The sequence below is a fragment of the Euleptes europaea genome, chromosome 5 (assembly GCF_029931775.1).
Source record: "Euleptes europaea isolate rEulEur1 chromosome 5, rEulEur1.hap1, whole genome shotgun sequence".
Lineage (NCBI taxonomy): Eukaryota > Metazoa > Chordata > Lepidosauria > Squamata > Sphaerodactylidae > Euleptes > Euleptes europaea.
Genome location: NC_079316.1, coordinates 52181977 through 52201686, shown reverse-complemented (window position 1 = coordinate 52201686; position 19710 = coordinate 52181977). Strand labels below are relative to the sequence as shown.

At 46.1% G+C, this 19710-nt stretch overlaps 1 protein-coding gene across 1 annotated transcript; it reads right to left on the bottom strand.

Moving 5' to 3' along the window:
- Positions 1-8752: 8752 nt before the first annotated feature.
- On the bottom strand, positions 8753-18839 carry SFRP5 (secreted frizzled related protein 5). Its single transcript, XM_056849979.1, has 3 exons — positions 18234-18839; positions 11852-11929; positions 8753-9164 (listed from the first exon to the last, which is right to left on the bottom strand). The coding sequence occupies exons 1-3, from the start codon at positions 18748-18750 to the stop codon at positions 8821-8823; spliced, it is 939 nt and encodes a 312-aa protein (XP_056705957.1). The 5' UTR covers positions 18751-18839; the 3' UTR covers positions 8753-8820.
- Between the last annotated feature and the right edge of the window lie 871 nt (positions 18840-19710).

The window sequence follows — 19710 nt, the reverse complement described above, 5'->3', positions numbered from 1 at the left end:
CTGTGTGGCCCTTCTCCCCCCCCCCACCCGTGGTGTGTGAGCAGTTGGGGAGGGGTCCTGCAGTCAGGCTGAACTGAACAGGAGGTTCTTTATGTGTTAGATTACTGTACGCTTCCCCTTTGCGACTAGCCTGGGAGGAAAAAGGAGACGTTCCTTTGCCTTCCTGAAGCCCTTCCCCCCCCATGTTACTTTCACAGTAGCTCTGCTGTCCCCTTTTTGCAGGGCTCCTCCTGGCATCTGGACTGCCAGGTATCTAGAAGAGTCTGTTTCACTGTCGAGGGAGATGCCAGTTGTTCTGAAGCTGAGACTGGTTCTTCCTGTGGATGGCAGCTACAGCTGGCTTGGCTGCGTAAAGGAGGTGCCCCCCCATATGTCCTCTTGCAGCTGAGAATGTGCAGCTGGATCTGCTTTCTCTTACTGCATTGAACGGGGATGGAATCCTTCTTCCCTTCCCCTGTCCCCCATGCTATTGTCTTTGCTCATCCTAGGTAGCCCATAGCCAAAGCTGCACAGTCTGGCCTGAGGGGGAATTAGACGTTGTTCTCCTTCATTCCTGCACTGTGAGAGCAGATATTCTGCAGATATCTGGGATTCTCATTAATCACAAAACTCAGGTGTGTGGGGTACCTGCTTCAGTGGGAGCTGGCTTGCAGAAGTGGGGAGTATTTGGACTGTTGCTGCTTTCTAGTATCTATTACTAATGAATAATGCCTTTAGAGACTGGAGTCAGCACTCCCAGTGTTTGAAACAGCTTCTGATGTGAGGGGGCCTCGGTATGCGTCCGAGTTTGGGAGGAAGGGCCTTTAAATGCAGTCATGAGGTGGGGGTTATGAGATGGGTTTGCAGACTAGGGAAGGAGAGGAGATCAGAACATATGGGTCGATAAGATATCAGAAGCTGGGCGAAAAGAAATGCCAGTTGTTGGACTGCCCTGTACTGAGCCATGTGAGATACAGTGCGATAGAGGAGGGGGTGGCAAAGGTAAGAATGTTTGAGTAGAGGTCTGCCATCTTGCAGCTTCCTATGCAGCTTGCAGCATCCTGTGGGGGGTATCCTGGGAATGAATGCTGATACATTTCTCATCCTCTTATCTGGGAGAGAGCATCCAGGAATGCAAGTCTTATGTAATACAGTGTGTTGTACGTATAAAAATCTGTCTGGAAATAGATTAGGGGCAGTCCACAAGAAGCACTAATTCACAATCGCTGGATCCAAGCCAAGGTCTGTTGGGCTTGCTTAGTAAATGGGACTACCTTGTTCAGAAGCAGTACCCTCTTTGCTTGTTGGGGTGTAGTTAGTAGGTAGGTAATTCCTTCATGCCTGCTGTTTCTTAGAGGCATCTGCTTGGCCATTGCTGGAGACCATATGTTGGACAACACCAATTCTCTCGCACTCTTAAAATACAGAGCAACCATACCAAAAAAATCCCCACAATAGATTCTGACCCTACTAGAATGAAATAATGTTGTGTGTCAGTAGAACTCATAGGATTTTAAAAATTCAGTTCATCTGTAGCGCCTTTGGTAAGGCTGTGTATTCTAAACTGATAAAAGTGTAATACTCTTGATTCTTTGCTTTATATCTCCTTCTGCCACAACTCCTTTTATAGGCGACTGGTGGTTTGAGCTTTGGAAAGGCTGGATTTTATGTTCTGCTTTGTGGAAGGAGGACAGCAGAGGCAAGCTGAAGGCTGCTCAGTTGGTTGTCCTTCCATGTATCAACCACGTTCTCTCCCTCCTTCTCTGGTTACTCCCTTTTGTTCATTAACCAAATCTGAAGAATCCTCTCATTGATAATAATTGGCGTGTCTTTCTTGAAATTCAAGATGAATTAATCTGGTGTGTTTTCATCTGCTTTCATGATCACAGGATTTCACATTTTGTCTGCTACCTTATAGTTTACTTTCCTTGCCTGTTTGTGCAGGTTGCTTACCAGGGTCCTAAAGCCCTAGCTGCTGTTACTCTGCACAAATGGCTAGGGTTTAGCAAAGTGTGGGAAAGATGGACTACTCTTTTTCTTTTCTTTGTTCCCACAGAAGAGGCAAAAAAAAAAACATTTAAAGAAGTTCATGACTGTTGATGTCCTACTGAGACATCTTGTGAATGCTCTGAGTTGTCATGCAGAGTCTGCTTTCTTTCAACCTGATGTACTCTTGCCTCAACCATAAAGCAGAATGCTTCCCCCATTTAGGCAAACTATGACACAAGATTCGTTGGTTTACTTGAACTTTGTCTGTGAACTTTGTCCGCTCTCAACAAGTAGGTGTAGCCAAGGCTTCAGAAATAACCTTTTGAAGAAGGTCAGGTTCTGTTATGGGTGCGTGAGAGATGACTGGAGAAAGGTGGAAAAAAATGTCACCTGGAGTTTATATAACTTCAGGGTCTCTTCCTTGTCAGAGCTCTGCTGCCACTTACAGTGTGTTCTCGCACTTAGACAAACAAGACAGCACTCAGTTGCATTTTACTCCATTGTGGTTGGGGTTGAAACAATATTTTTGGTATAGCAGCTAGTTGTCACTCTACAGTGAGTTTATTGTAGCCAGCTGGACATCTCACCTGTAAGGCAGCCAGGCAAGAAAAACTATTTCCCCAACGCTGAGGAGGGCAACTGCAGGATAATTGTAAAGGGTGCCCCACCCCATGGCAGGCTGCTATAGCTTGTTGGCTGCCTGCACGTTTGCCCTGGAGACAATGTATAAGAACTGACCACAGGTCAGTTGGGTATCTGAATCCCATCCATTGGTAGGAAAGGCCTTTGCCTTGCTGCAGCCAGGAGCTAATCAGCATAGCAGTGAGTGGGTGTGACTTCTGCTCCCTGGCTGGCTCAAGCAGGAGACAAAAATAGCAGCAGAGTTCAGTCAATACCAAAAGTAATCTCATTAAAGACTGGGATGCTAATCATCTCTACAGGAGCTGGCTACTAGGAGGATTGCAGTGTGTCTGCTACTTTATTTACAGATCCCGTTACAATTTGTACATTATTCCCCCATTTTCACATAATAATCTTATAATTTCCTGCATCTTTGGCACAGAGTGACATTTTAAACTTTACAGGATGGCAATTTTTGTAAGTGAATGGAGCACATCATAAGACTGCAACAGAGTGGATCAATATGCAGCCTCATATTGCTGTGAAGTGGTATTTCCCGAATCTTGCCACATTCTGCTGGGAGAATATAAAGCTTGTATTTTATTTATTGCAGTTTGATCACAGATATAAGGAGAAGATAGTTGCTTCAGCAGGCTAGGCTCGAGCTACAGGGGTACTCTGAGAAAGTTCAGAGCCTCTGTCATCATGGTGGGGGTGGGGAGGCAGGGCAGGGATACTGCAATGAAGTGTGGAACTGGAGTTTGAACTGGTGTGTGGCTTCTCTTTACTTAAGATGTTTATACCCTGCTTTTCTCCCCAATGGGCCCCTTAAACATCATTCTCCCCCTTTCCATTTTATCACAACATCGCTGTGAGGTAGGTTGGGCTATAAGAATGACTGGCTCAAGGTCACCCAGCCAGCTTCCATGGCAGAGTGGGGATTCGAACCCGGGCCTCCCAGTTCCTAGTCTGACACACCAACCAGTACACCATACAGGCTCCCAGTGCGGGCTTCTTCCTCTAGGCTTTTGACTCAGCTCGCATGGAAGATTAAACCTTTAGCATATTTCTGACCCTGAATAAATGCAGCATAGTAGGATAAAACTCATAAACCAGAGAGTATTTAGGAACGCTTGATCTGTGAATGACCTGCAGCTATTGTCCAAGCTCTACTTCAAGGAAGACAGGGGTGATAGATAACACTGCAATGAAGTTCCCTGTGCACATGAAGGGAGCCAAGGAAAATGTTTGATTAGCAGTGCCAGGTAACTAGAGCACTGCTGGGAGGGGAAAGAAGTCTGCTAGGAACAATGACAAACAGGACCAGGGTGTGTTGGGATTATTTAAGTAGATGTTATAGAGGAAGAAGAGTTGGTTTTTATATGCTAACTTTCTTTACCACTTAAGGAAGAATCAAACCGGCTTACAATCACCTTCCCTTCCCCACAACAGACACCGTGTGAGGAAGGTGGGGCTGAGAGAGGAGTCTGGCCCAAGGTCACCCAGCTGGCTTCATGTGTAGGAAACAAATCCAGTTCACCAGATCAGCATCAGCTGCTCATGTGGAGGAGTGGGGAATCAAACCCGGTTCTCCAGATCAGAGTCCACCGCTCTTAACCACTACACACTGCTGGCTTATAAATGTAGATCCAAATCAATTAAAAAAAACTGGGCTAACTTACAGTATTTATACCCTGACTTTTTTCCTCAATGGGGACATAGTGTGGCATACATCATTCTCCTCTCCTCCATTTTATCCTCCTGCAGCAACCCTGTGGGCTTGGTTAGGCTGAGTGTGTGCGACTGGTCCACGGTCACCCAGCAAGTTTTCATGGCAGCGTGGGGATTTGAACCTGGATCTCCTAGGTTGTAGTCCAAAAGTGTAACTACTGCACCACAGTGGCATGCATGTTGCAATCCTATGCAGCTTTACTCCAGTTTAATCCAATTGAAATAAATGGATTTAGAAATAACTGTGCAGTACCTGGATAGCCCAGGCTAGCTTGATCTCGTCAGATCTCAGAAGCTAAGCCATGTCGACCCTGGCAAGTTTTTGGATAGGAGACCTCCAAGGAATGCCAGGGTTGTGATGTGGAGGCAGGCAATGGCAAACCACCTTTAAACATCTCTTGCCTTGAAAACCCCACCAGGAGTCACCACAAGTCACATGTGACTTGACGACCAAAAAAAAATAATGTAATGGATTGCACTGTTAGAATAACACATTCAGTTAACAAACTAAAGTAGGTTATTGTACCTACAACTCTAGCTTTAATATTGTTGAAGGCTTTAATGTTTAATGTTTTATCCAAAGTTTTAATCTAGCTTTAATGTTTTATCCAAAGTGATGGAACAAAAGCAATTCTTGGAAAATGACCAAGTTGTGGAAATTTCAGTCCATTGAAATGAACGCTGTAGCTAGATGGTTTGGATCACAAGCCTTGCGGTCTAGTTTCTGTGGCTTTTCTATTCCATTATCCATTTTAGTATTGCAGAACATTTGTACAGAAATAGGCATCTAAAATTCTGTTTCCATGACATGACTTATGAAAGTGAATGGGTGTTCCCGATAGGTCCCATGAAGACCTTCCATAAAATCAAAATGATAACTGATGTTGCCAGGTGCCTCAGGAATCTGTGAACCCCCAAAATGACGTGAGTGTAGTACAAAACTCACAGAGACAGCCAGAATCTGTACATGTAAGCTTGCAGGATAAGGGAGGGGAGTGATAATTCAAGGGGGAAATAGTCTAGGATCCTGAAACCTATTGTGTCAGAAGTTCTGGTATGGTGACTTCTGTTGATGTCAGACTGTTGAGGGGAGGGAAGTCAGCTTTGACGGGAGTTCTGTGTTGCTTTAACTTCAAGAGCAAAGGGGTTTGGTTTATAGAAAAAGTTCTAAGATTAGGGCTGAGAACATGGGCTAATTTCAAGGTAAGAGGCAAAAGCTGCAAGTGGTATTGCAAGTGGTGAACAAATGGAATCCCTTGGGCAGCCTGCTGTGTTGCTGCTGAGTGTGGGTTTCGCCTCTAGATGGCACATGTCTGATGCCTATTTTTGAAAGTTTTGCAAGGAATAGATTTGGCAGCTCAAGCACAGATATCAGTTGCACCAAGGCTGAAGTTATGGAATATATGCTGGGGCAGCAAAGTAGAACTTGGACATATGTTTTGCGTGCCATTTTCTGTAACAATTATTTGGCCTGCTGTCTTTTCCAATTTGTATTTGCAGTGTGAAGTAACATACAGTAGGAGTTGTTGGAGGTGTGATGTTTGGAGCCATTTAAGGAATGCATCATATTGGTACACTTCTAGGAAATCTAGAACTGAGGTTATGAGTGTGGAGCTCACAGGAAACTTGGGTGAAAATGGTGAACTAGACGTTGGGGGGGGCTTAACATAAGGTTGTTCACTATGACCTACAGAGGGACTTCCATCCAAAATCGCCAGATCATAAATTTAGAATCTTCCAAGCCTCAAATGTTTGGAATTGTTCAGAATTCTGCGGGGAGGGGCTAGGGAGGGAGAGATGATCCAACCTTAACATTTTTCCTTTCATATTAATACCATGAATAATACCTCAGGGAATAATTTGAAGAATTTAGCCACCCTGTTCCTTAGTGTTTTATGTCAGGCACCAGTGGACCCAGGAATATTTGTGGACTCTGTCACCTAACCTAAAAGGGTGCAAGATTTTCCCCACTGTTCTGCTCTTGAAAAAATAAACACCTCCCCCACAGCATGGTGAGAGGGAAGTAGCTTGAAATCTCTCTGCACAAGCTGAGAAACAGAAGGTACTCTTTTCTCTAGCACTTTGCTATTAAAGATGCTATTGTGTGTCTGTGTGAGGGGTGTGTGTGGATTTCAACCAGAATTGTTTGTTCATTTTTGTATAGGCATTAGCCTTTTGGGGAACATTATCATTTTCTATTCCTCTTTTCTACTAGTTGGCCCACTTCTTTGGATTAAGCAATCGATGACTACGTGTGAAACCTTAAATTCAGTGCTTGGGAGGCAGAAGTGATTCCTTTTAGCACAAATGAGCCCCTTGGGTCAGCAGTAAGAGGTCATACCCAGAAATTAAAGATTCTTCCCTCTGTTTAAGTTGAATGTAAAGCCAAAACAGGAACTTTGAGCAGGTTCTGGTTAGAATTTGTTTTTAATCTTGTAGCATGAAAACCAAATCATGTTTTGACTTGAAATCTTCAGGAACAACAGATCTCGATGGGCTTTTGAAAGCTTTTAGGCACCTCACTCTCAAGAAATTACTCTCCAGTGTACTCGCTTTTAGGGTTCCATTTGCCATCACCCCTCCTATTTTGGGGCAGCATGCACGAATTACCATCCTCCCTCTCGTGATGATAAATGCGCCTTGCAGTGAGCAAAGGTAATTTGCAAGAATTGGGCCTTACTAGTTGACAGTGAAAAGTTAGTCATGAGAGGCAGTGTTAACCACTGACCATGAACCCCACTACCGTATACCGTGTGTGACGTACTGCAAAACTGTTCATTAAGGAAGTCTGAGGGTCTGGGATTCCCAGATTGACAGAGAGGTTTCTCCATGGTGCTGTATGTACTGAGCCTCTTTCCTCCCAACAGATTTTGGCTGAAAAGAAGGCTGGCCTTAATCTCCATAGTCTGGCATTATGTCCCAAACTGGCGTGCTGCTGCTGTATATATTCATTGCCAGATTAGTTGGCCAGCTGATTCCAGAACTCGGGAGGTTGTAAATATGCCAGCCAGAGGGGGGCCCTGGGAGACAACCTCCACCCTGTGTTTGCCATCAGCCAGGCTCAGTTGGTGGTCTGGCGTTCTGGCTGGTGGACACAACCACCCAGTTGCTGGTTTGGCATCCTCACTGGAATGCATACATGATGGACTTGCCTCTCTAGGAGTAGTTTGTAGTAAGACTTAATACTGTAAGCAGTATTTCTACAAGCTGTAAGCAAGTGAATGTGGAGGACAGGAGTCAGCAGTCGATGGGGCCTCACTTTTCAGGGATTTTCCTCAAATAAGGTGGCTTATATGGAAAGGGTTCCCCCTCCATTAAAACAGCCATGAAGAATTAAATCTATAGATCACTTGAACTCCATTGGTTTACAAGGCACCATGCCTTGGGAGTAGCATTCACATTAGCACTTTATGAGCAGATCACTTCCATGCTATTGCCTTCACTTGAAATTGCCTACAGTGTTTAAGATCCAAAAAAATTCCACCTGAGTTATGCTCCTACAACTCGAAGGAATGATAAAATCAGTGGGGGCTGAATAGGGTATTAAATTGTCAAAGGCTTTAACGGTCAGAGTTCATTGGTTCTTGTAGGTTATCCGGGCTGTGTAACCGTGGTCTTGGAATTTTCTTTCCTGACGTTTCGCCAGCAGCTGTGGCAGGCATCTTCAGAGTAGTACTACTCTGAAGATGCCTGCCTCAGCTGCTGCCGAAACATCAGGAAAGAAAATTCCAAGACCACGGTTACACAGCCCGGATAACCTACAAGAACCAAGGGTATTAAATTACCATGTAATGGCTAAAGGGCATCTTTAGTTAAAGCATATTACATTTCTCTCAACAGCACTATGTAAGTAAAGCAAAACTGTCAAGCTTCTTGAAATTTTGCATGGCCTGGGGTCGGAGAGGCTAAAATCAGGGATTGTCAGTTCAACCACCTTTGAGTTGGGCATGATTGTTCCAGAAGAACAGCTGGTGTCTGGCAGTCCGAAATCTTTCTAGGTCAAGCAGAACTTTATGGAAGGATTCAAAGAACTATACAAGTTAATAACTGGAATGGTCAGAGCCTGGGTAACCTTGCTCGTGATATTATTTGATCTTAGACTTCTCAATCGCAGGAATTAACAATCGAAAACTGGCGTTGGCTATAAATGTTTGCTGCCGTTATGCTTCTGCTAAAATCCTGGGCAATTTAGCCACTCGAAATACAGGGACTGAAGAGTTGCTACACCTGCTCTTAGTTCCCAAGTGTTCAGGATGAAGGGAAACTCTGCAAGGTCTCTAGTGTTAAGGAGCATCAAGATGGACAAGCTCTCATGAAGATTTGGGACTGTGAGAAGGTTGTGCTAGAGAAGGAACAGTCCTTGCAGGAATGGGCACAAAGATGGGATGGGTTTGATGTGGGGGTCTGCTCATAGATACGGCATGGAGTAGGGGTGTGAAACTGAAAGGGTATGTAGTGTTGTGAGCAAGAGTGAGCAGGGCTCTCAAGAGGAGTGAAGATTCAGTGGGGTTCTGCCCCATAGAAGAAGGGGTAATGCATGGAACAAGGGTAGGAGAACATGAATTTGACAGCAAACTTCATCTCTTTGTTCTTCTTCTCCCAGCGGTAAATGGCCAAGACCAGCAGTCTCCCACCCACCTTCCGACCCATCACGAGGAAGCTGCCACTGAGGTCATCAAGCTGGGGGCAGGGGCAAGCACCCGCGTTCTTCATATGTAGCACCAGCTTCTTGGTGTCTTTGCGCTTCAGTGGCCCTACTTTAAGCAGCTTTTTCTTCTTCTGAGCAGCCACCAAGCGCCTCTCCCCATTCTCTTTCTTGACCTCCTTGATGCGCATCTTCACCACTGTGCAGGAAAAAAGGGCAATGGATTAAATTATGTGCCTACAGATGGGAGGGGGGAATTAAAGGGCAGGAACAACAAGATGGGTTTATAAATGCAGGGACTGGGCTAGTTTGTATGCCTTCCTAGCCCCTGACTGACTGTATAAGAAAGGAGAAAGAATTTTATCAGAGCCAGTGTAGTGTAGTGGTTAAGAGCGGTGGTTTGGAGCGGTGGACTCTGATCTAGAGAACCGGGTTCGATTCCCCACTCCTCCACATGAGTGGCGGAGGCTAATCTGGTGAACTGGATTTGTTTCCCCACTCCTCCAAAGCCAGCTGGGTGATCTTGGGCTAGTCGCAGTTCTCTCTGAATTCTCTCAGCCCCACCTACCTCACAGGGTGTCTGTTGTAGGGAAGGGGAAGGAAAGGTGATTGTAAGCTGGTTTGAGTCTGCCTTAAGTGGTAGAGAAAGTTGTTATATAAAAACCAACTCCTCTTCTTCTACAAATGGGGGACCTGCAAGGACTTTTGGAGGCATCTCCCCCACTATTTCCTGTTTCCCTGAAAGCCCCCATAGCCTCTTCCCTTTTTCTGCTTCCTTTTCTCCTTCCCACCCACCAGCCAACCTATCTTTATCTACAGCCCTGTCTTCAGCTTGCCCTCCACTGGCTGCCTCTTCCTGGGAAAACTTTGCTCAGTTCCAGCCACTGTGCAGTGCCAACCACTGGCCCAGTTGTGCAGTGGGGAATTTGCAAAGACTTGTGTGGGGGGGGGGGCACCTCACTTTCACCTATATCCCCCTTACCACACCATTTCTTCTTTTCTTCCTCCTGGAAACACGCATATCCTCACCTTTCCCGTCTTCCTTTTCTCTCCTTCCCATCCACCCACCAAACAACCTACCCATCCACCCACAACCTACCTTTATCTGCCCCCTTCTTATTTATTTACTTCAAGTATACTCCATAATAGGGACCCAGAGCAGCTTACACCATTATCCTCTCATCCATTTTATCCTCGCAACAGCTGTGCGAGGTAAGTTAGGCAGAGAGTCTCTGACTGGCCCAAGATCACCCTATGTACTTCTGTGGTGCACTGGGGACTTGAACCTGAGTTTCCCAAATACTTATCTGAAATTCTAACCACTCTAACACAATGACTTTTGTGGGATGGCTGCTGTTGAACAGTAGTAAGTGGCCAGTCTTGTGTGAGTCACACGAGTTGCATAGTAAAGCCAAAAAGCCCTGGAAAAGGCCATGCCCCCTGGCTTGAAGGCTGGTCATACTGTGTGGTTAACTAGCAATGGCCACTGAGGGCATCCATTCCTTAAAGCTACAAATGCTGCTTCTATTATGTTGAGTGGATTTTAACCCCTGATTTTTTTTTAAGATTTCATTTTTTGTGTTCATAGCTGGAGCATTTTTCAGGTTTGTAGAATGATCTGTTTTATCTGTTCATGGCTCAAGTCTCCAGATTTAAGTATCCACAGATTTGGCTGTGTTGAGAATTAGGTATCTTGATAGAACCATAGCTGCTTGTTGTCTTTCAGGATGGCAAGGTGATAATTCTCCCCCTGTTCTCTCTATTCATTTAACCTCATATGCAGATTAATGGATTGCCCTTGTGGCACTATTACTTCTATGTGGTTTTAGAAAATGGAAGGTCCATCAAAGACTCACCGGAGAAAGTGTCAGGTGCTGTACATTAAGGTTTCTGAATGAAGGGCAGTAGCCAGTCATGGTCAAATCTGTTCTCAGGACCACAGAAATTGTATGGAAAAGCATGCGCTGAGTGTTCCATGATTGCAGCCAGAAGCAACTTTCTTGGTCACAGTAATACTTTATATGACCGCTGTGACTGTAGGAACTGCTGCAGTTGGATCCATGGACCATCTTATTTGCACTTTTGATTTTCTCATGTTGTGGGTTCTAAGGAGGGCTTGGAGCAGACCATGTGCAAGGGAATTATGCAATGTGAACTGCCCCTCAGACTCTCATGAATCACACAATAGGGGTGTGTATCTGATCCTGGGAGACTGGAATATTCCAGTGTGGAGCACCTTACAATCATCATCAGTTGCCGTTTGTAAAGGACAGAAGGCAGGAAGAGAAAGTGATTTCTGAGGCCATTCTGGAAGAAAATCTAGTCTCTGTGTGTATTGTTGGCAGTAGTATAATTTGCCCTACTACCAATGTATTTTGGAATTGAGGTGAAATCTGGACAATCCACCTTGGACTGAACTCTCTTTACTATGGCCAGCTGCAAACATCACTGTTGAAGTCCACAACTTCTTAAAGAGTGCTTATGCCACTGTCTCCAAATGGATTTCCCCATTTCCCAGAATTGACCTTATCTGATTCCTCAAGCAGTTGGCTTTTCTAAGAGTAAAGTAATTTACTTAGAAAGACGTATATGTCAGTGCATGTCATATTTCTGTAGTTATTTAGCTGGGTCTGATTCTCCTGCAATGCCCATTGGTGCATTGAAGGGAGGCTTTTCCATCCTTTCGCTATTCCAGGCGTGAGTGTGTGTGTGGGGGGGAGATTGGTATCTAAAAGGTGAAGTGTTTGAGCTAGAGGGTTCAAATCCCCAGCTACCATTGCCTCCCACTTTGTCTGGGAAGATGAATCTCAAGAGTGGTTTAGTGGAGTGCCAGTCTCAGATGACCCAATGGGAGAAACTACTTGTGGTTTCAGATGAACGACTCACCAAAATCACTGGAACACATCTGCTCCATTATGCCGTCTGCTTTGTGCTCCATCTCACATTGGGTGCAGATCTTGGACACTGTCAGTTGGAAGAAGAGTAAGTAAATGCCCACCAGATCATTGGGACACTTTTAAGCCATCCCTGTCTGTGTCCCTTTAAGGGAGCTCATTCAGTTTCCTGGCCCTTTTATATTCAATGGCAGTTTGCTGCTAGTGATTAATGACTATTCCCAGCCCCAGTTTGTCGGCATGATCACAAAAGGGCCAGTGATGAGTCATGACTCATGAAGTATTCTGAACTTAATAGAAGGGCTGGGAGCTTGGCTCATTCAGAAAAGGATGCCAGTAATCCCTATGGGAAAGGCTTTGGATTAGCTTTTCGAGAAACATATTTATTTCTCGTGGAACTGTTGCTTCAACCACAACAACATTTCTTTCATTTTATGTCGATCTTTATCCTTGCACCAGTTAAATAAATTTCTGTTTAATTTTCCAGTCTCCTTGGTTAAAAAGGATATACCGTATTTTTCGCTCTATAAGACTCACTTTTTCCCTCAAAAGTGAGGGGAAATGTCAGTGCGTCTTATGGAGCAAATGCAGCGCCGGCCGCCCCGGGAGCCGGCTGGGACGCCGCCAGCTGGGGCCAGGAGGCCACTCCCAGCCACACAGCGCAGGGCAGAGCAGTTTAACCTCCCCCCCCTTCCTGGTCCCGAAGCTCAGCTGTTGGGCGGGTCCTCGGAACGAGAAGCGTGGTGGTGATGGTGGTGGGTCTTTAAACTGCTCTGTGCTGCCTGCCCAGGCAGCGCAGAGCAGTTTAACCTCCCCCTGCTTCCTGGTCCGAGGCTCAGTTGAGCCTTGGGACTGGGAAGCGGGTGTGTGTGTGTGTGCGGAGGAGCAGTTTAAAGACCCACCGCCCCTCCTGATCGGGCTTGCCTGACCGGTCCCAATCGGGCTTGCAGCCTGGAAAGGGAGGCTGGAGCCTTCCCCCAAGCCCCGCTGTGCGCACACTCTGATCTCTCAGCGCGTGCACACAGTGGGGCTTTGAAGGCTTCAGCCTCCCTTTCCACGCTGCAAGCCTGACTGGTCCCAATCCGGCTTGCAGTGTGGAAAGGGAGGCTGGAGCCTTCCCCCAAGCCCTGCTGTGCGCACGCTCTGATCTCTCAGCACGTGCACACAGTGGGGCTTTGAAGGCTTCAGTCTCCCTTTCCTCTCTGCAAGCCTGACTGGTCCCAATCGGGCTTGCAGCTTGGAAAGGGAGGCTGGAGCCTTCCTCCTAGCCCTGCTGTGCGCACGCTCCACAGAGCAGGACTAGGAAACTGGAAGTGGAGTGCAGTAATCCCTCCACCCAGCCCTGGCCATAATAACCTCTCAGCTGTTGCTCGGGAAGTGCGGTGTGTGTGTGTGTGTGTGCGGAGGTTAAACTGCCAGGCAGCGCAGAGCAGTTTAAACCACCACTGCCCCCCTTCCCGGGACTCCCGGGACTCCCGGGAAGGGGGGCGGTGGGGAAAGAGAAGGAAAAAGGAGGAAAAAGAAGAGAAATATATTTTCTTAAAGACCCAGCGGGGTCTTTAAAAAATAGATATTTTTTCTTCTTTTTCCTCCTTTAAAAACTAGGTGCGTCTTATGGTCAGGTGCGTCTTATAGAGCGAAAAAGACGGTACATTAAAGGCAGAGTTATGCTGACTATTAAGATGTACTTCTTTCTGGTTTGAAAGCAAACCTACCAGTGAAGGACCCTGATAGACAGAATCTAATGCAGGGGTTCCCAACTTTTTTCAGCCTGTGGGCACCTTTGGAATTCTGACACGGTCCAAAAATGGCTGCCACTAGAGGCAGACCCAGCCACAAAATGATTGCTGTAGCTTAATTTGTGCCACGCAGTGAAGATCCTGGTGGTGTGGTGGCAGCTGCTGCTGCCAAAGCAACATTTTTAAAAATCTGAACAAGCAATCAAATCTCCATTAGCCAATCAGAAGCCTTGCTGGGTAAAGTCCCATCTGGCCCCATCCCCATTCTAAAAACTCTTGGTGGGCATCAGGTATCTGTGGACACCGTGTTGGGGACCTGTCAAATGCGACAGAATGGTCATCTTGGCTGGCTGGAGGGAACAGAGTCAAGGAGGCTAACTATTGCAAGGGTAAGCCTGGAACGGTCAGGGATAAAAGGAGTGGAAGAGCCTTCCCCTGCAGCTTTAGCCATATATACTGGGATTAGCTGGACCAATCCAGGTTGATTAAGTGGTCCTCAAGAAGCTTTAGTGCTTCAACTGGAGACTCAGCTAGGTAAACATCATGACTTAAAGTGAATTGCAAAAAAAGTATCGCTACATTTTTCTTTGGAGGAGTTATAAAAGGTGAGTAGGAGAAAAACAAAGAAATTCAAGATGGGAGACAGGTACAAAATAGGATAGAGTTCCTTAATCTATAATAATTGTTTAGAAAAGGACATTTCACCAGGTCTAGCTTTTCTCACCCCTGCATGTCAAGTGAACCCTGCTTAAATTTGCTCATATACCAATGTTAAAGACAGAAGTATTTTGTCCACTTCACCTTTTGTTATCCTAGAGATCGATGTCAAGTAGCAAAATGATTTACATGTCCTGTAAGAAATTATACATTAGTCCTGTGTTGCAGGTTTGGATCAAAGGTGGTTCTTGGGTATGAAATGGGTGAAGACTGCTGCAGGAGGAGATTGATGCTTTAACCTTTTAAACTCCCTTGTTGGTACCTTACCCTATGACACCCATCCATTCATCCCAGCAATCTGCTTCACAGGTGAGCTGAGCATACAGAAATCCTTACATGGAATTGTGTGTATGCAACTGGTTACTGGAGTGGAAATGGTTTGGGTCACTGATCCAACACTGGCGTTAGTGAAGAATAGACTAGGGCCATTTATGCATGGGAATTTTACCTTGGGTTCGATGCTCTCTTGACCCACACTTTTCTGATCCGAATTCTCAAAATCCTATACATGGTGGTTGTTTCCCCCAAAGAAAGTCCTGGAGTATCAGGAGTAAGTTTTTGTACTGCACAATCACCAGCAAAAATCTGGAGTGTCTTGAGTCCCTGCCCCTTGAAAATGCTACTTTGTAATTGGCTGTAGTGTTTATTGTTAGAAAAACTTCACACACACACCCTGCCAGCTCCCCTCTGCCCCCAGTGAGTGGGAACTCTGAAATGCCTTCACAAGAGAAAAAGAAAAAAGCTAGCACTGCAGCCTGGGGCTCAGCTACCCATCCCCTGTGATTTCCTGGGAGTAAACCCGTTGAATAACATTGGGCTTACCTACAAGTAGACCACTTCCAGGTCTTAATAGGAACTGGAGAAATAAGCAGCCATATGGCTGCTTACTTCTCTGGCCACCCTCCACCAGTTTTTTTCTTCTTTGGAAATGCTAATTTATCACTAAATCACTAATATATAAAGAGAAATTAAAAAGAGGCAGCAGAGGAAAAGATCCAGCGCTCCCTCCCCCCTATGTGAGTAACTCATCACCCAAATGTGGGGGGGGGGCAAGGGAGCACCAGATCTTTCCCTCAGCTGCCTCTCTCTTCGTTTTTATTTATATATTTAGTGATTTAGTGATAAATTAGCCTTTCCAAAGAAGAAAACAACAGCTGAACGTGGCCACATGGCTGCTTATTTCTCCGGTCTCTTCAGATCGCTTCCCTGGGCTTCATGGAGTCCCAAACATAAAGGAACACGCTGTGAATCTGACTAAAAAAGCAGTCTCATAGATCACTTGTGTCCTCTTGATAATCCAGATTGGGGGAGGGGGGAAATCAGGCGGCTATGTTCCTCTGGAGTCTGCAACTGCTGGCAGCTATGGGGTGGGGGGATCTGTTTGTCCAGAGCCTGCAAACACTCACTGCTGAAACTGACTAGAGGCTAGTGGTGGTGGTGGTGGTGGGGAATCAGGAGGCGACATTGGTTCCTGAGTATGCAAACACTTGCTTCTTCCCTACCCCTTTCCTTTTGGCCCTGCGGTTCCTGCATGCTTCGCTGGCTGGAGTAGGAGGGGAAAACCCAGACTGCCCTTATGCAACAAATGGCTACAATTTGAACCACGGTGATCTCGGAGCAGACTTTAAATCCGTGGCAAAACAGCATCAGGGAAACCCAAGAAAAGCGTGGGGTGAGAGCAAAGTGAACTCTGAGGGATGAAAAAATCATGCATAACTCCAAGGAAGAACCGAGTGAGTCTGGGGGTGAACTTGAGTCAAAGTACCCATGCATAAATGACCTAGAGCATCTTTGACCCCCTCTTAGAGTCAGGGAACTGCAATTAGAATAAATGCCAGCTGTTCCCAAGAATGACAAATCAAAAGAATTGAAGTCAACATGCATAGTGGATTAGTGAAAGTCCTCTTCAAGGATCCACCAAGTTTTCAGATGACAGAATAATCCACTTGCCCCAAGCTCCTCTGCCTCTTCAGTACCTCATTTTCCTTTGACAGACACCCCCTCCTCTTCCAGCCCTGGCCTATACTTTGAGGGCTGAGGTGCTAGGGCTTTCCTGGAAATCATACTCAGGGTTACATACGAGGACAAATTTTGAACTGATAGGCTGGAAATGGAGGCTGGGCTGAAACAGTGGGTTTAAAGCTTTCAGTTTCAAGGCCTACATTTACTGGTAATATCTGAGCTGCTGGTGATGCCCTTTGTAAATGAACAGATTTACACACACAAATCTCAGATGCTCACTGTTCTAAGAAAATGGATCCTGCTGTCCCAAATTTCCTACTGTTTGGAAAGTGAATTAATATACTATCTCATCTGAAATTCTTAAGGATTTCAAGAGAATCTTGCTTGGAATATGGTGCCCAGTTTAAGAAAAATGGAGGGATTTCTCCCACTATGCCCATAACAAGGTCCCCAGAGACTATCATGAAAGGGTGATGACAGACCCCAGCCCACTGAGTATACTAATTCATTACCACTAGAGGAGAAGCATTGAAGGTCAGGAGTTCTGGCTTCTATTTCAACCCTTGGCAGTGGGCCTGGCATCTCTTTGAACTTCCTTTACTACTCTGGTAGGTTGAATGGTGCCTCCTACTGGTTGCTTTGCCAAAAATTTGCTAATAATTTAAAAGAGCTATGACAAACTATAAGAGCCTGTTTAATACAGGCTACAGGAACTGTAGAGCCCCATGGCGCAGAGTGTTAAGCTGTAGTACTGCAGTCAAAAGCTCTGCTCACAACCTGAGTTCGATCCCGACGGAAGTTGGTTTCAGGTAGCTGGCTCAAGGTTGACTCAGCCTTCCATCCTTCTGAGGTCGGTAAAATGAGTACCCAGCTTGCTGGGGGTAAAGTGTAGACGACTGAGGAAGGCAATGGCAAACCACCCTGTAAACATAGTCTGCCTAGTAAATGTCGGGATGTGACGTCACCCGGTGCTTGCACAGGGGACTACCTTTACTTTTACCTACAGGAACTTAGTCTACTAACCTTAGCCATTTCTTTTAGCCTGTCTCCAACACCCAAAACTAATTTCTTAGCTGGGGACTCTGCTATGGAGGCTAGAACCTGCCTCAGAAGTCCTGAAGGCTGAATACCTGATTCACACAGCTTGCATTGGGACCTTGGAGGGCAGAAGGCAATGCCCATGGGGGAACAGATACTGGATAAATTTTCAGAGGAACAGTTCCATTGCACTACCTGTGCACTTCTTTACCTATGTAAAACCACAGGAGCTGGTCTCTTTTGGAGACAGTATGCTGGGGCAAAGGAGTTTTTTCAAACCGTTTGCTCCCAAAATAATGCAGCCGCATATAAGTCTCTAGAAAGAATAAATGTAACTGTCAGGCTGGACAAATAGTGGTAATACACAATTTTATTACAGTGAAATGTGGGTAACTATGAAAAATGGGGAAAAGACTAGTGTGCGTTTTATGAGGCTTGGACCATGGAATTTCTTGAGGTCTTGAATAGAATGCCTCACTGCAAATTTGAATACAAATTGCCTAGTGCTGAGATATCTCAGCAGAACTGGGAAGCTACTTGCTACCATATCGGGAATGGGCTCAGATAAGCAATAAACATGGAACAATCTACCAAACCTGACTTCCACTCCCCCAAAAAATCTTGTGTGCCCTAACCTCACACTGCCCTCTTTGCTACTAAAGGGTCTGAACTATGTCTTGGATAGCCTTGAAAGCATTTCTGCATTTTGCAATGCCAGTAAAGCTGCTGACTATTTACCTGAATAAGCCTGGAAAGAAAAGGATATCAGCCTACTCTGAAAGGTGTGTGATATTCTGGCTGTATGAACCAAGATCTAGTGGGAAGTATAAGTGTGGGTTACCAAAGGCCATAGGAATGGTATTACCTAGGGAACAGTCTTTAACTCAGGCTTCCCCCCCTCCCTCCCCATGCTGTTACCTGGTGGCTGAGTAGCCTGGCTGTTTCCAAACTGCACAGCGATGCACAGGTCGTTGTCAAAGGGGAATTTGTTGCAGCTGAGCATGTCAGGCCAAGGGAAGCCATAGGATTCCATGACAGGTGCGCATGAGTCACGCACTACCTCACAAAGAGAGCGGCATGGATAGATGGGCCGGTCCAGGCAAACAGGTGCGAAGAGAGAACACAGGAACACTTGCGTGTCTGAATGGCACCGCTTGGCTAGCAAGGGCACCCAGCTGCTGGCTTGCTGCTTGACCTCAGGCATAGATTCGTGATCTAGCAGGTTAGGTAGGCGCATGCGCTTGTAGCCCACATTGTGGCAGAGCTGCAGGTCAGCTGGGATGTCCACACACTGTGGCTGCTTGGTGTAGAAGCGTCCATGCTGGAAGTTGTCCGACTGCCAGCCGTAGTAGTCATACTCCTGACTTGTGGCCAGTGCCCAGCCCAGAACTAGCAGCACTGTGCCCGGGGCATTCCACTGGCAGAGTGACATCATGGCTCACAGACACTCCCCTTAATTCTTCACCAGAAGGCACGTGAGGCTAGGTCGCCACTGGATGTTGAGGGGAGCCAAGTCGTGTGGGCAATGCCTGGACCCTACCCAAGCCAAGCAGCCAACACCTGCTTCTCAGAACCAGTCTGTCTGTTCCTATAAAAGCGAATCTGCTCTCCCCAAGGCAATGTGTTAGTAACGGGCCCTATCAGTGGGATGAAGTGAGCTGCAGCTAGATTAAGTCAAAGTCTCTGCTCTGGGCTGTTTAGCACCACCCCTTCTAGGCTTACAAAGCAGCCCCTTGGGAAGAGACAGCAGCCAATCTTCACCAGGCACACTCCCCCCTCCCAAGGTTGACTTGGGAGCCAGCCATGAGGATGTCCCCACCTCCCACTCTGGGCCGTTCCTCCAGCCTTCTCATTCCTCCTCCTCCCTGTTTTTCCCCTTCTACTTTCTGCTTATTTTCTCCAATACCTTCTTGCCTTTCTCTGCTAGCTTTCCCTCATCCCCTGCATGCACGCACACACAGGCAGACGCACGTACATGCAGCAGGTACCAGCAGGCATGCCTTGGAATGCTTTGGACCACATATTTTGACAGCAGATTTCAGTGGGGAAGTCAGGGAATGGGCACAGGCTCCATCTCTGGAGTGCCATTACAATGAGCTCCATTCCGATGGAGGATACGTGTTCGATTTTAATTCTGGGGCAGGGAGGCTTCAGGTGTCAAAATGCCTATGTTCAGGAGTGAAACACTTTTTCCCCCCCCAAAACCTGTCAACTGAATTCAGTGGACTCTGTGATGTGCAGTGAATGGCTAACTAACTAGTTAAATATTGAAACAATTGTGTATAGATTGTCAATTTATGACACACAGATTACAAATGAAAGGCAGAGAGGCAACAATTCTTTTTGCGAATGTTCCTTGAGTTGGACAAATGTCAGAAAAAGAGTTTTGAGCATG

What these genes read in the sequence shown, in the direction of transcription:
- SFRP5 (XM_056849979.1), bottom strand. Translation starts at nt 18,750, where the DNA reads ATGATGTCACTCTGCCAGTGGAATGCCCCGGGCACAGTGCTGCTAGTT. An exon ending in CCAGGCTACTCAGCCACCAG is followed by an intron (nt 11,930 to 18,233) that starts GTAACAGCATGG and finishes TCCAACTGACAG; the next exon opens with TGTCCAAGATCTGCACCCAA. An exon ending in GATGTGTTCCAGTGATTTTG is followed by an intron (nt 9,165 to 11,851) that starts GTGAGTCGTTCA and finishes TTTCCTGCACAG; the next exon opens with TGGTGAAGATGCGCATCAAG.